Source organism: Sphaeramia orbicularis, chromosome 7, assembly GCF_902148855.1.
Source record: "Sphaeramia orbicularis chromosome 7, fSphaOr1.1, whole genome shotgun sequence".
Classification (NCBI taxonomy): Eukaryota; Metazoa; Chordata; class Actinopteri; order Kurtiformes; family Apogonidae; genus Sphaeramia; species Sphaeramia orbicularis.
The window spans coordinates 21106967-21124060 of NC_043963.1; the positions used below are offsets into that span (position 1 = coordinate 21106967).

General features: G+C 37.4%; 1 protein-coding gene across 3 annotated transcripts; it reads left to right on the forward strand.

Annotated features, from left to right (window-relative positions):
• Positions 1–5558: 5558 nt before the first annotated feature.
• Positions 5559–11966, forward strand: tspan31 (tetraspanin 31). 3 transcript variants are annotated; one of them, XM_030138381.1, is made up of 7 exons: positions 5562–5764; positions 5904–5934; positions 7833–8000; positions 8142–8222; positions 8742–8879; positions 9677–9787; positions 10126–11966. In XM_030138381.1, the coding sequence occupies exons 1-7, from the start codon at positions 5751–5753 to the stop codon at positions 10198–10200; spliced, it is 618 nt and encodes a 205-aa protein (XP_029994241.1). In that variant the 5' UTR covers positions 5562–5750; the 3' UTR covers positions 10201–11966. The 3 variants fall into 3 exon arrangements, with proteins under 3 accessions (XP_029994240.1, XP_029994241.1, XP_029994243.1); XM_030138383.1 differs by having other exon boundaries at positions 5563–5764; positions 5919–5934; XM_030138380.1 differs by lacking the exon at positions 5904–5934 and having other exon boundaries at positions 5559–5764.
• Positions 11967–17094: the final 5128 nt, after the last annotated feature.

Below are 17094 nucleotides of genomic sequence, written 5' to 3' on the forward strand. Positions count from 1 at the left end.
TCCTGTGAGTGTATTGATCTGTAGTCTATTGCCTACTACAGCATGTGTTCATTAGCAGAAGTGGGTGAGCTCTGGACTCACAACATGAACCAAACAGTAGTGTGACAGGATGATGTGAACATATTGGACAGAACGTGTTGAACTGCAACAGGAAAAAAAAAAAAAAAGCCCCAATAAAATAAAGAATTTTATTGTTATCTTTGCTAAAAAAAAAAATAGCAAAGATACCAGAGTATTGCACACTCCATATGATGGAATATGTGTAAAATGTAATTTAAAGATTTTCTCAGATTAAAGGAATGGTGTTCAATAAAGGTTTTCCCAGTTTAACAACTAATAACAAACAATAAAAGTACAAAACTGTTACAATTGTGCTGTGTACAGCAACAAAAAACACTGCGGCAAGCGTGATTACACATCCATCTCTTGATTTATTACTGGATGTAATTTCGTGTTAATTACTCTCTGATTAAAAAAAATTCCTTGATGTGAAATCAGAGGATGCCTCTCCCACAGTGCACCACTCTCTACCTCCCACCATCATCCCTTAATGCAAGATCTGACTGTCCACCTGCTCAACCCGCTTCCCCCTCCCTTTCACAGTCAGTGAGAGGGCAATAACTACTCACACTGAATACAAAAGACCTCTGACAACCGCCTTTGGCTCAAGGGGAAACGCACAACCTGAGAGAAGCGATGATTTGCTGCCTGCACCGCGGAAGAAAGATCAAAAACACAGCCTCTGACAGGAAGTTAAGTTGTGTTTTTAAATGAAAACATTGTTTTCTGGGGATGACGTTACATGTGTGTAATTTTTCGTAAGTGTGAGGCTACGACATGCCCAGAGTGTGTGTGAGGGAGCTGCAGATTGCTGTGCTGTGCAGTGAATCCAATTACTGTGAAACAGACACCCACGTAAAACGCAGAAAATCAGGTTGTCTTCAGGCAGAGACGTTTTAGAAACACACTCCCTCTACATTTTCCCCGAGAAAAGACTCACATACAGACAAAGCTTTCGTCCACCTCACACACACACACACGCATTGACACCCATGGGCGGGTTCTGTCAGATGGACAGTGGCCAAGGGCAGTGGTCATGCTGGGTGATTTTTCATTTTTCCTTCATTGTTAGCTCCCGCATCTATCTTTCCCCCTCTCAATCTCTCACTCTGCTGTCCATGCTGCAGTGAACACTATGTCAGTCAGATTCACATTTAAATGTCTTCATTTGGCTCCCTGGAGCACCTTACCCTTTTCTCCCTCTATCTCCCTTTTTTTCCCAGCCTGTCCTTGGCACACAGCCAGCCGACCACATCCCACTCGCTTATTAAGTCCAAACGAGAGGTGGCTCTCATTTTAGCGCCAGTGAACTCTACACTCAAAGATCCAGGCCCCGTGGAGACTACATTGGCTTTGATCCTCACTGCTGCGTAGACACCCTGTCCTAATTACACAAAAAAATTCAACTGAATGTTTTTACACATAAGGGATCCCTCTCAGGCTATGTCAAGATCTGGCACATCCAAAAAAGTCCTCAAAGCTTGCCAAAATCCATCAGGGAGCTGATTGACCTGCATTTCACAGAAAAACAGCAGACTGAGCATGATACGCTAATGAATAAACTGATGAAAAAGAGTAATTTAATGAGGTTTCTTTTTACATTATTCATATGCCTCTTTGTGACCCTAACATGCGCTGCTTTTAAGGTAAATGTTGTACATACAAACTGCAGGGAGTGATGTAGTAATACCTTGTGTCACCTTCACAAGAAACAGTGGGAAGTAGAGATAAGAGGAAATGATGTAAAACTGATCAGCTTCACATGTAAAGGTTCTGTTTGTCTGAACGGAAGTGGCTTTGAGGGCAGTTGCAGATTGGCAGACAGGAAGTAGGCCGCACAGCAGGTTTCATCCTGCTGCCATGGCGATGGCTGCTGAGGGATGTTGCCATTGGTTGTCCGTGTCCAGAGGTTGGCTGATAAATAAATGCCGCTATACAGCAGCTGCCAGGAGGTGAATTTTGCCCTCAGAGTGAAATGAGAATGAAAATGAACATTGACTGCTTCCTCGCAAAAAACACGCTGACTGACAGGAAGCACAGAGGAGGATATCAATCGCCTCTACGCTATCATGTTCCCCCACACCCTGTGTCTAATGTTAAAACTCACAGTGAAACAAGGTCAACATTTACAATTTCCTCAGACATTTCACATTTTTTCCTGTTTATCAAGTCAAGACATGCATCATCATTTAAATGAACATCCTGTATGTATAGACATCGTGCAAACATCTGATAACATGAGGTAATTTTTCATAGAAGCCTTCAAATATTATAAAGGTTACTATCTTGTCTACATTAAAAAAAAATCCAGTTCTGTGATGAAGTTAGGAAAGATAAGCTTACCTTGAATACTGTGAAGATAAACCTTAAGGCCTGAGCGCAGCTGTGCATCTGTTACCCTTTCAAACTGCTTGGAAAGTCTGTTGATTGCACTCTGGAGAGACTCATGCCTCTTGATCTCTGCTTTTATTGCAGTGGAGTTTACTGATTTACTGTTGCTGCTCATCCTGACTCATGGATCTGCCGTTAACTGAAGCAAAGGACCTGTTCAGCCCATTTGAACTCCCGGCCGATTGTTCCACAGATGAACATAAACTCAAGTCTCAAAAGCAGCAGAAAAGAAGCGGTGGCTCAGGGCTGTCTCGCTCTCCAGACCGCAAAGTCAGCTCACGACAATGTGTGTCTCTGTTTCCTCTGCAGGTTTAAACTGAACTGAATTCACTTCCTTATTTCAAACCATATTCTTTACTCAACGGCAGCACAAAGTGCTCTGCTGCTCACATCACTGGGAAAGTTTCTCAGACCGTCTAATGCCTCACATAATATGCTGAACCCTCGCAATAAAAATAGATTATAATGTAATAATATATTATTGTGATGATATATGACACTGTACTCACAGTTTGTGCTTTAACCCTAACGCTGAGACCAGATTAGAAAATGGGCTCAGTTTTCATCATTAATCTGTATTATTTGTTTTAAATCCTTTACTGATAATACAGAAAGACTTACATGATATGATAAAATTTGGGTTTTGCAGTTTTAGACAGACTCAGATTCATTCATCTGTGTCCTGTATTTGCATAGAATTGTTCCCACTGTAGATTCTACATGATGACTGGTTGTTTACTTGTAACATCATATATATTGTACATCTATACTGCACAAATGATAGGCCTAAATGTTTATTTCTGTTTCGTTATTTCAGTACTAACCTCACATTACAGTAAATGCTAAACTGAAATCTGATGCATTAGTGCTTTTTTGTGCAGTAATACTTTTGTCCAAACTTTCACTTTACCTTTAGAATAAGACATTGTTTCAGCTAAATGTATTCAAAATACATATTTAATCCCCCTTGCAAATTTTGTCATTTGTGTTTTGCTGAGGATAAAAAATAAGGTATAGCTTGTAACAATGTACTTCAGTGTTTAGAGACTTCCTCTGTATCTCAGCATGGTGGATATCACTGCTGTAAACAGACACATGCAGATTCTATAGAGAAAAAATGCTTTGACTTTAAAACTATATTTTGAACTGAGATTAGATAGAAATGGAGCTCCTCCAGCAAAAATATGAATCACTTTACCCATATAATGAGCTTAATAATGACTGACAGGGATGGAGTGGAATGTAACACATCTTTAGAAAGTGTTACAAATGTCCTCTTCCATATAATATCAATATTTTATTGATTTTAGTTGTTATAGAATGCCTGCACACGTTGACTTTTTTAGTTAAACCTATGTGAGCTTTGCAGAGGTTTGCAGGGCTGAATAGCTGACAAAAATGTAGAACTGAAATCCTCACATTTTCTAACAGAGATCAAATGTGTGTCTGTGTCTCAGTCTGAATGAAGCTATTTGGAAATCAAGTGTGTTGCGTACAAACAAAACAACAAAAAATACACACATTACTTTTCATGTTCTTAATGAAAATGACATGTACAAATGACCATTTTCACAAAAATAAGAAATCAATTTGCAATTTTTTTTTCTGGCTAGCTGCAGTAGATCTCTTTTTGAGGCATCCTTTTTTTGCATGTTTTATCCAGCTGTTTCTACTGATTCTGGCATGTGTTTCAAAGTTGAAACAAAGGAACCCCACGTATTTGACGTTAATTGAGGAGGCCTACGATGTTGATGTAGAATTTTAAATTGGTGCTATTTTGAGGATGCAGATAGCATGTAGGCAGGCCCATGATGTGTAAAAGTGTGTACTCCAGAATTACAGTTGTTGTACTTACAGCTGTTAAAGTATCTACAACCTTACCCGGTTTTCTGCATGTGTCCATCCTGCTATGGCCTAGAACACAGGTGTCAAACATGCGGCCCGGGGGCCAAATCCGGCCCGCCAAAGGGTCCAGTCCGGCCCTTGGGATGAATTTGTAAGATGCAAAAATTACACTAAGATATTAACAATCCTTTTAGTTCAGGTTCCACATTCAGACCAATTCAATCTCAAGTGGGTCAAATCGGTAAAATACTATCATAATAACATATAAATAATGACAACTCCAAATTTTTCTCTTTGTAAATGTAAATATTTTCATGTATTTAAACTAAAACAAAGTATAATTTCACAAAAAAAAAAAAAAAAAAAAGTGAATAACCTGAACAAATAGGAATAATCTGAAATGTCTTAAGAGAAGTGAGTACAATTTTAATAATATTCTGTCTGTTACTAAATGTTTTGCACGTTTGTAGATTCACTGTGATCTGTAAGTTATAATGTACATGTGTAAATGTTAAACTGAGGCATAATATTGTTAAAATTACACTTATTTTTTCGGTTTGTTCATGTTATTCACATTGTTTGAAAGGATAGCTTGTAGATGTAAACATTTTCCTAATGTAAATTTACTTATTCGCTCTTAAACATAGAGAAAAGTTTGGAGTTGACATTATTTATATATTATTATGTTATTATTTTACTGGTTCGGCCCACTTCAGATCAAATTTAGCTGAATGTGGCCCCTGAACTAAAATGAGTTTGACACCCCTGGCCTAGAAGATCTCCATTAAATATGTACCACTTCTGACTAGACAAAAGGTGATGATGATAAACATTTGAGAGACCGGTTAGCTCAGTTGGTTTGAACAGGGTGCTATAAACACCTAGGTCGCAGATTCGATCCCCCTACGGACCACTCTGTATTCCATGTATGTGTACATTCTTCTGGAAAATAACTAATCAAGCCTTGTGTAACAATGGGAAATAGACAAAAACATCAATATGCATTACAACAGTCACTCACTGTACAGAGTCTATTGTATAATCACCTATTGAGTAATCATTGTGTAATTATCATCCTCACACCCTGATCATCCGGCTCGAAACATGTCCAGGCATCGTTTTACTGTCACACTTCCCGCACATTATCCGACTCATTTCAGGGATTAACAAATCGAATAATAATGACTGTTTACTACTCAGTTTCTCCACATAGTTTTATGAAGTTACAGTGACGTTCGTCGACACCCTGACGTAACGTTTGGTCCTGACGTCCTCGGCCACGCCCTCACCGCTGACCAAAAACATTTCAGTCCAGTCTGTAGCGCTTCCTCAAAGCAAGACAGCAGAGGTTGTTTTTAGGGTTTTATTCAGTATAGCCAGCTCAGCTCATAAGGGGTTTTCGAATATGGTCTGTGGCGGCTTCACCTGTTCCAAAAATGCGCTTTGTTCCTTGAATGTGGTTTACATGGTGAGTGTACAAAATGGATCATCAGGCTAACTTTTAGCTAGCTACATTAGCTTAGGCTAACTAGCTTCTCAATGGAGGTTAGACCAGAATTTTAGCTGCACCGTTGTAAGTATAAGAATGTCTGACTTTTATTTTACATGTTCCTGATTTCAAGTCACAGATGGCTATCGGTATGTACTCTCTGTTGATTAGATATCAGTAATAATAGTCCTTTCGTTGTGTAGCTAAGCTAGTTACGTAGACAGTAATAGCTTCAAAGTAGCACTCTTGGTTTATAGTTAGCTTGTTAGCTTCGCCATTATGTGAATGAGAGCTCCCGTTAGCTAGGAGGCCATCTGACCAAAACTGGGAGTCCTGATCGTGTTATTTTCTTTAGCATCTCTATTATTATTGTGGCCTGTCACTCGAGGTTGACCAAACGAGGTTAATTCGGTTCATCACGTCCTGTTTGTGGTAGTCATGTGAGTTGTAATAGTCAACACGTTGGCCTCAGCTCACACTAACTCACCGTGAATAGATGGTCACAGTGAGTGATTAGAAATGGAAGATATACTTGGATGAGAACTATTCAAGTATAAGTATTTTTATATTAAATGGTATTTTGAGTTTCTATTCAAAAGTTGCCAGATTTCAGTATTATTGTATTTGTGTGTATTATGTATCTATACAGATACATATTAGTCTAATTTGAATCATACATTATATAACATTAAAACATCTCTAGTAGTCTCCCTTAAAGCTGAATGCTTTCAGGAAGGAATTAGTTTTTACATGGTTATTACATTACAGTGTGTCATATCATATAGGTCTGCTGCCATATATATGTAAATGGTTATTCTGAAATTTCAATTAGACTTGGTTGAAAATGACCTCAGTACACTGGATTGTGTTTTAATTATTTCATTTTCCTTGTTGGAACCTTATAAACACGAATAGAATTATCTTGTTTATGTCAAATTCGCTGTTTTTCATGTATTTTTGTGCTCGTTTCTTTAACATTTCTTGTGTGGATAAATTTAAAGCACCTAAATGCAACATGCTATAAATGACAGAGTATAATGTAAAATGATTTCTCTTTCTCTGTTGTTACAGAATATATATGCATCTTCATATCACACAGTCAGTTAAATTACTAGAGTACGTAAATTTGGTGTAATCTGCCAGTTATGGCCTCTGATATTATATGTAAAACTATCAAACTGGGTTCTATTGTTTTTGTTATGTTAAGGCTATAGTGTCAATACAAGGGAAGACAAGAAAAAGCTTTTGATCATCAAATTCAAGAAGCTGGAATCATAGCAGAGTAATAATTGTTCATTAAGCTTGTTTTGATTGTCTTTTTTCATTTTTAATTGAGTGATTGGGTTTTAAATAAAAAAATTGCCAGATTCTCTAGGTGTTGCTGCCTTATTATTTTTAGTTGGTCTGCCAAGATTGTCATTCCAAAATGTTTGGGGTGTAACGCAGTGAGTTTTCACCTGCTATAAGGGTAATTAAGGTGTCCTGTGGTGAGTAGAAAGTCATTCAGCAACAACAAGTCCAAGAACTTCATGCTGAAAGATTAACAGCACAGCCGGAAAACTTGAGAGGTTGCACACATGCCCTCAGACATGATTGCCGACAGCTGAGTCACCGTCATGAGTGTGATGCAGCAGTTGCTGGGTAAAATCATGGCAAAGACATCAGGAAAAAAAAAACAGCATGAAGCATAAATCTTAATGAAAGAGGAATCCACCAAGTCAGACAGATTGAAGAGACAAACAACAGATAGAAACACACACACAGAGAATAGGTTGGCGTTGTAGGAACTTTATTTTGCATAATTTTTGTATATTTTAATTCCTTTCTTAACTAATATCAGATCAAATTATATTTATTAATTTTACAGCCATTCTAAACTCTAATCTTGAATTTTCACTGTGCTCAATAGTGATCTAACTCAAGTAAACAGTACTTGTGGTGTCTTTGTGGTAAAACATGGCATTGTGATTGAGCAGTGAGCCCTGTTCCATCTGATACATGCTGCCTCAGCTGACTCACATTAACTTCCTTCCCTCTGCTCCTTCAGCTGGTCGGGCTGCTGCTGATTGGAGTAGCAGCATGGGGGAAAGGGTTCGGCTTGGTGTCGAGCATCCACATCATCGGAGGGGTCATTGCAGTGGGCTTCTTCCTGCTGCTCATCGCTATTGTGGGGCTCATCGGGGCAATCCATCACCACCAAGTTATGCTTTTCTTTGTATCCTTTCCCTTTGTTGGTCTATGATGCACAAGTTCAAGTGTGAGTTGTGATGCAGAAGTTTCAGTTTATTGAAAGTGCCAGTTTGTTGCATATCTGTCATGTTTTGGCACTGTTTTTTCTTTAACCTCTTTTTCTCAGTACATGGTGATTCTTTTTATTGTTTTTCTATTCCAATTTGGAGTTTCCTGTTCTTGTCTGGCAATGAACAGCGGGCAGCAGGTAAGTGAACTCAGGTATTTGTTTAAAAGGTCTAATTTGTAAGATTTACAAGGATGTTAATGTTGATAAGATGTTCATAAGGATCATCTGTTTTCATCATTATAATCAAGTTTTTTGTTGTGTTAGAATGGGCTCCTTATATTTACTAAAGGAGCAGGTTTATTTTCATGGACTACCACATCCTACACAGGCTCAGAATGGACTTCCTGTTCTCCTTATACTCAATTTAGAGTCAGTGGCATCCAGCATTATGGTGTGTTTGTGTCACCTTCTGTTTGAATGTGGACCAGAGTTAATATCCCCTCACTATAAAATCTAGAATAAAACAAGCACTGGCTCTAATGGGTGACTTTAGAAGAGGCTTTAAGGCCACAAAAAGCAAGTTTGTTAGAGAGGTTCACTTGGTTACAAACCACAGTGTACTGGATGTCACACAGTATCACACATGGAATTTTGTTGTTATAACAGCTGTTACTTGTTGTTCTGTTCCTCTGTCTGTTTTTTTTTTTTTTTTTGTAGAAGGTACTTCTGAGCTCTGCATGGCGGCTGTTGGAAAACAACACTAGGATGGATCTGGAGAGCCAGCTGAACTGTTGTGGGCTGTACAAAGTCAACTCTAGTGTACAGTCCGATCCGGATTACCCAGCTTGTCCAGCTGTAAGTCATAAACAACTTAGTTGTTTTCTGTGTTATACATTTGCTTTCTTGCTGTGAATGCATGAGTTCATTTGTACCACTCTAATAGTTTTCTGTAGCTAAACAATTTTGCTGCCTGTTAATCAGGCTATGTACAGCACTGAAAATGTTTAGAAAAGGCTCAGTGTGACTCTGCAAATTACAAAGATATGCTTAACCTGCACTTTTTTAGATGTTATGTCTTGTTTCTTTAATCTGTACAGAATTCAAAGTGTAAAAGGAGCTAGTGTACCTCAGGGGCTAAGGTGCTGACCATGGAGTAAATACATTATAAAAATGTCAAACTGTTCTATACGTTCACACTTTTCAGTTGTGCAATCACCCAAAAAAAAAATCTGTGCTTTGGGAAAAAAAAAAAAAACATGCTTATGCGACACTACACGTCCTAAAATTGCCATAATATTAAACTGACTGGACTAGAAAAAAAGTAATAGCAGGACAAGAACTCCAGTGGCCCTGACATTATAGAGCAACTTATTAAAACCTGATGTGTTTTTGTTGAAGTGTATAATTAAATTACACGAGAACACTGTCTCCTGTAAATGTAACCATGAATAAGTTTTCAGTTACACAATATAAGCTACTGAGTAAAAGTCAAAGTAGTGTTTCCTGAAACTAGAATAACTTAGAAGTAGGCCACTTTCTGCAGTTCTCAAAATAGATTTGTGTAGCTAATACTGTCTTATCTGACAAACAGGTGACTCATACTGCTGAAGACTAAAGGCTTTTCTTCCTTTTTTTGTGTCTTTCACTCACAGGCATGTAAAAAGTCCATGAACTGTAACTCCTGTGGGGGTTTGATGCTAAATCACGCAACAGAGGCTCTGAAGATCCTTGGGGGCGTTGGACTCTTCTTCAGCTTTACAGAGGTGAGTGTGTGATCCTACTCAACCACTTTCTGTGTTTTTTTTTTGTTTATTTCTTCCCCCACCCTTTTCAGATATGCAGGGAGACTGTTTCTGTTGCTTCCTATTTGTGTTCTACTTCTATTTTCTTTATGGGTTGATTGATCGATTGAGTTCTCTTTCTTCCTACATGTTCCTAATATATTAAGAACCCACTAACTAAAAAAAGCATTGTGTTTTTTGGGGTTTTTTTGTAAATCTGTCACAGGAAATAAACTTGTAGATTTAGTATTTATTATAGTATATTATTATATTTATTATATTATTTGTTTTACTCATTTAAACCCTCTTTTCACTTCCAGATCCTCGGAGTGTGGCTCGCTGTGCGCTACAGGAACCAGAAGGATCCGCGAGCAAACCCAAGTGCTTTCCTATAGTCTGTCCCTCTTATGCAGAGCAGCGCCGCCAATGCAGTTTCAGACACACTGGTACACTTAGAATCATGCACATCTAGAGGCCAGCACTCAAGCATATAACACAACAGTCCCACCAACCGCAACTACACCGAATGGATGTGCAGCACCCAACAAACACTGAGGAACATCACACACATGCGCACACACACGCTTACCTAAGACTGAGGCACTTTTACAGCGACCTGTCCAGAGCTCAAGCCTGAAAAGTTTGATACTCATGTATGAAAGGATGACGGGTAATACCGTTAACGTGACCCAGCCTTGATGTGAGTACCAGATTCCCGATCGTGGCTTGCCTAGTTTCCAGCTCCGTAACGAGCGATGCGACATCTCTGCATGCGTCCCACGCCTGCGCAGATAAACAGCCTCTTTGTTGATTCATTCCACACACCAAATGGACTGTGCGGTGTCCAACAAACAACCTGTATGCACCTTGAAACTTTCCTCTTGTCTCTAATGTAGTGCCACCTCTTACGACAAATGTACTCCTGGTCAGTGTTATCAGTGATGTATAGAGCTGTATACCCACACATGTCCAGTGCGAAGACTAAAATAATGTTTGTTCTCAAAAACAGTTGAGCAAGGGTGGAAAACGTTTCATGCTGGACATGTGATGTAAAGTAGTTTTTGAACTGTTTGTAATGTTTTCATTTTTCTCGGTTGCCACAAATGCCAGGATTTAACAGGCTTAGGAAGGAAGGAGTAGGTTTTCGGTGTAGACGTAGGTGTTAGTCAATCGGGTTCAAATGTTTATGAACTGTAACTGAGCCAACATACCTTTAACAGTCAGAGATATTAGAATGCCAATGGACTGCAGCCTTGATATTGTACATAATACTTAAATACTGTAGTTGATTAAATCATTCTTGATGAGTTTTGCCATGTAGTTGCTTAAGTTGCCCCTCTGCTGGGAGATTTACCTGCATAGATGAGGTCTATGACGGCCACAATAATCAACACTACCTGTAATAAATAGTTTTCCATCGTGTTGCACAGTGACGTTGCTTAGTTTAGATTTTGGTGGTAGAAAAGTGGAATCAGGTACCTATCATTACTTCCTGTGTAACTGGAAGAAATCACAAAAAAAAAAAAAAAATCTATAAAGTGCTGTTTATTTGAAGAAATTTGGCCAAATTTCTTATTGCAAACCCAGTGCTCATTCTGTTTTTATGGTGTTAAATGTAAAAAAAGAAAAAAAAGAAGAAAAACAAAATCTTCATTTGTTTGCAATTTTTTTCTCTTTAAATTCTTCACAAAATTCTTTTGTGAGCTTAATCGAGTCATCGTTTTTCTGTTTATCAGTGTTAAATGCTTTGTAAAAATGTGTTACATATTTTCAGGATCTATTTAAGTTAATGATGCGCAAGTTATGTTGTAGTTTTATAAGATTTTTCTGCCTCGCTAGGTGTTTGACATTTCATCTTACGATCCCTGCACATTAATTCTATCTTTTAAAGTGTGTTTTCTATTTTGAATTGCTTTTAACTTAAGGACTAACTCAAACTGTAATTACATGTCTTACTTGAACCTGTCATCTACGCTGATAGATTTCCTGCTGCTGGTTTGGAGTCACGTTGGTGTACAAGCATTTTGACAGATCTTAAGCATTGGTATGCCATATATCACACCTCCTCACTTTGAATTTGTGTGCACTTGTTATTCTAATGTATTCTTGAATTTTTTGAGACTTAATTTTCCAAATAATAAAACCTCAGATTGGAAACAGGTCTTAGTCGTTCCTGTCTGTGTTTGTAAATTTGCTTTATACCTCTTATCTACTCAAGTCAAATTATAGAAAATAATGAAAATTGCCATTCAGTTTCAGCCCAGACATGTAAGGTTTCACCACTTGATGGCAGCACAGAGTCAGCAGCTGCCATTTTTGCTTTTCCTCTCCTGCTGGTTACAGATATTTCAGCCCTGCTCTGCTGTGGGTAAATGTAAACAGAGATGGCTTATTCCAGTGACATTATCATAGAGATTGATTGTGTCCGAGTTGCATTAACATGGCAGCTGTAAAATTAATTTGCACAAGCAGTAGGTTTTTGATTCCCTGTGATATTCTTTCAGAAAGCCATTAATCCCTTCATCTGGGATGGGTCCAGTAATGTGGGAGGTGGGATGGATTGGGGGGGGGGGGGGGGGGGTGACAGCAGAAGGAGAGCTCAAGTACACTCTGATAGGGGAGTAGAGACAACACGAGGAAATTATCCAGATACCTTTCAACCAAGGTTGTCCTAAATGAGGATAAACTGCTGCTCTGCCCTCATCCTAATGGCCCATGGCACGCTGTCACCACCACCACTGCCCCCCCTCCTCATGAAAGGCGTGACCTAATCTCTAGTGTCGGATGCACCCTGCCAGGGCCCACCCACAGGTTCACTTTCCTGAGACCAGGAACATTTATGTAAGTGAAATGTGCCTGGTAAGGGCTTTGGGTCTTGAAAGTTTCCGGTGGCTGGGGACCAGCAATTTGGAGACTGCAGCACATCTCGTATCCCCCCCCATCCTGTCAGCGTGCTCTCCTGAGGGCCCGGTGCCAGTCCCCACCCTGTGATGCATGTCCATATGCCGGGTGTATTAACTTGGAGAAGCTGTGGAGAATCGCACCAACAGGGACGGCCATCTGTCCTCTTACAGATATAGCATGGGCTCAGAGTACATGAAAGCAGGATCTTAAAACATTTGGTCCATTATACCATAATGCTATGGTGGATGAGTTTTACAAGGGCTTCTCCTATAGGCAGAGCTAATTATGTACAGCCTTTCAGCACCACTGGGGTGACCAGGTGTCCCATTTTATCAGGGACTGCACAGCGTTTTCATCCTTTATCCCACGTCCCACATATTGACACGATGTCCTGAATTCTGAGTTTGGCAGGAATACATCAGTTCAAGCACATGATGGTCACATTTTGCACATTTTAGCTGAATTTTCAAAAAAAAAAAAAAAAAAAAAATCAGGAAAAGAAAATGTGAATTTTTGCATGTTTCAAACCAGTGGATGAAATGTACATAACAGTGCAGGTTGCGGCTGACTGGGTATTAATGTGTATTAAATAACTATGTAATTACAGTACTTCAACAAAATGTTGCTCATGATAATAAATGTCTTAAACTGAACAGTAAATCAGAAAAGTCAGTATTCATAGAACCATTTTGTGATTTCTATTAAATATTGTGAACTTGATATTTATTTTGTTTGGTTTTGTTCATGTCATTACTTATTTTGTTCACATTTAATGACTAACTACCACTGAGGAAATAAAATATTTATGTGTTTGTGATCTACAACACGTTAATCACATTATATGGAAAAAGTATTGGGACGCAATGAATTTGGGTGTTTTGCCGCTACAAAATGATAATGACAAATGTAATAATATAATGTTATAATTTAATAAATATTTTTATTTTGTCTTTAGGATTAGTTTTGTTTACACTTTCATCTACGCTTCACAGTTTGTATTCTATTATGATGATGATGATGATGATGATGATTATTGCTATATGTTTATTTTAAATGTTCTACCTCTAGATGTCTGAAATACATGTCATATTCTGACCATAAATCATAATTTCATCCCATAAGGAACCATCTAATTTCTTCAACTCTCACTTGGAAAGAAAAGTTAGACTTGAAACTTAAAACAAATTTGGCTATTAAACTGTTTCTACAACTGACATGAACATTTTTATCATGGCAATACATAAGATCAACAGGATTTATATGTAATGTGTCCCGATATTTTAGTCTATAGAGTGTATCAAGGGTGTTGATTATGCATGATCAGAATGACAAAAGAACTGATCCAATGAAAATAGAAGCATTTGAATTAACTAAATATAAAACTACTTCTCCTTTGTTTTGTTGGGATCTGGTCCCCCTGTAGGTGCTGGGTTTAATAACGTGTTTCCTATAATAGCACCATTTTGTGCTGATCATCACATCCTACACAGGACCCGTGTTTTTGCAGCTACACGTACCATCGATAATGTGAGTTTCCTCTGACCCGGGGAGCAGGATTGGCGAGGGATAAACCCATGTGGTTTTAATGGGTCTGTATGTGGATGTGCATTCTTCTCACAGCGCTGCGAGGACAAACAGGAAGGCGAATCATTCTCATCAGTGAGGAGAGACAAACAGGTCAATATGGCCTATCAATAATGAAACAGAGCAGGGATGCGTGTTGTTAATCGTCAGATGGGAGGGCAGCACAGGTGATGGGAAGTTATTCAGTGCAGTCAGCTCTTAAAGTGGTATTTCTCAAGTGAGTTAGTATGTTTCTTTACTTTTACCTACCTTTAATACCTCACATACTAGTAAATTATAACCAATCACTAAATTATCCACTCAGTTTATGAATATGTAAAACAGATTTAGATAAAAAAAAAAAAAAGTGGCAACTATTTTCTTATTTAATAAAGTATGTTTCATTATAAGATGCACTATAATTATAATGACTGCTTAACCCATAAAGACCCAAACAGCTACTAGCTACAAAATCATCTACCAATATAAAATGTTTAATATCTTCTGATCCACTAATCCTATCAATTCATGTAAATAATTGGTGTAAAATGCAGTTTGTCATATTTTCATGGTCATCAGATATGACCCATTTGGACGTTAAGAGACTCCGTAGTTACCATGGAAACACCGTCATCTTCTACAACATTGATTCATCAGTAAAACCCATGGAGTTGGATCAATGACAGTGGATGGAGACACATGATTTATATTCAGTTAATGATAGATTTTGTTGAAAAAAAATCACAATTTCTTCATTTTTCTCCGTTTCTGATATTATGACAGTTAACTTTAATCTGAGCTTTTATAAACATCTACATGATCAGTCAATTAAATCTGGGAAAATGCCTGATTTTTATTGAAGAAATGCAAAATACAGAGGATAATATTAAAATAAATGATGATAAATTGCTTTAGAAAGGTTAAATAGGGAGAAATATTCTTTTGGGAACTGACGGAAAAGTAACACTGGGTCTTTATGGGTTAATTAAAAATATTATGGCAACATTAGTGAGTAGTTACAAAGTTGTTGTTTTTTTTTAACAAATATATCAGTACCTGGATATTTCTATCTTTTCTAAAATGCTTTAATCATCAAACAAGACAAGAAACTGCAGTAAAGTGAAATTATTATTTAAAAAATGTAAAATCAGGTGCAAATTCTAAGACCAAGTTAGTTAAGTACATTTTGTCATTTTTCCACATTTTTCCATCTGAAATAGATTACATTTTAAACAAAAAACTCTTTAAATATATTTTATTCTACTCGGTGTTTGTTAAAACTATCTTTAACTTGTTTTATTAGGTACATTTTATACACTAACCCCCTCTTTTTCCTTACAGTTGGACAGATTTACTTGTTTCTTTGGCTAGTGTTGAGACAAAACTACTCATACTTAGGTTTCTATAGGAGATCGTGCTTCATTGTTTTACAGATCATTTCAGGACAAAAGGAATAATAATTAGACGCAGCCCTCATGTAGGCCTTTATTTTGATGTGCGTATAACATTGTTTTGCTGCTAAAAATATGACTTGGAAATGACTCCCCAAATTATGATGTAGGTTGCATGTTGGAGAGTGACAAAGGATGAGTCAATTCCCCACAGATGATGAGAAATACAAAGAAGTTGTCTCGTAAATGAGTGAGAGGAAATGATGAAGACGAGAGAGGGAGGGAACGAGGTGAGGGATTCATGTTTACAGTACATTAAACATTGATGTGTGCAAATAGAGAGCAGATATGAAACCATCACTGTGTGGATGTCAGAGGGCAGGATGTTTGGGCCTTTTTGACTCAAACCAGGACAGTTTGAGGCTTTATGTACCACCAACCTTCCTCCTGTGCAGCATTGTCATGAAATAACCCTCCCACACAGTCATATTATCATGAACGGACGCCTTCAGAATAGTTCATTCCTGCTGTAATGCTAGTATATAATGCTCTGCTCTTGTTATTTATTTTAACCCTTTGATGCATGAATTAAGATTTTTTTCCTGACCCTTTTTATTATTCTTTAGGCATGAAATAAACAATGTGATTGAAATTTTTTGATGAAATGATTTTGAATGGAGTTACAAAAATGTCCACTCAGCTGGATGCCATGTGTTTAATTTGTAATAACGGCTGATGAAGTAATAAATTTGCCATTTTTAAAATGTAATAAGCCAATAACATAATAAAAGTTCTGAACCAATAACGTAATAACTTTTGGCCTATTACATGATAACTTATCACGTTTTTGGCTGGTTATTGAGAGAGAGAGAGAGAGAGGGAGAGGGAGAGAGAAATTTTATCACAGTTATATCTAATAAATGAAACTTAAATACAGTGATATTAATATATTATTACGTTATTAGCTCAATTATTACATTTGCAAAGAATTTTTTTTACCAGGCCAATAACATAATAAGTTCTTACGTTATTGGCCAAAAGTTATTAGAATATTGGTTCAGAATTTTATTACGTTATTGGCATATTACAGTTTAAAAATGGCAAATTTATTACATTATCGGTCGTTATTACGTTATTGGCTTCTACAAGCAACAAAACATGTATTTAAAATGCAATATCAAAAAGTGATAAACTGTGAAAACTATGGAATACATTTTTTTAATGCAGCTAATCTGATGTTTTCTCACATTTTATTATAATGCTGTGATGTTTTCTCACATTTTATTATAATGTTATAATACTACTTACTACTCACTTCATGGAGATAATATGCAAAAAAAAACAAACACCTTTTTGTTTAAGAAAACTGTTAATTATAGTCTAATAACAACTAGCAATTGATTAACACTCGAACATGTTCCTGCAGATCAG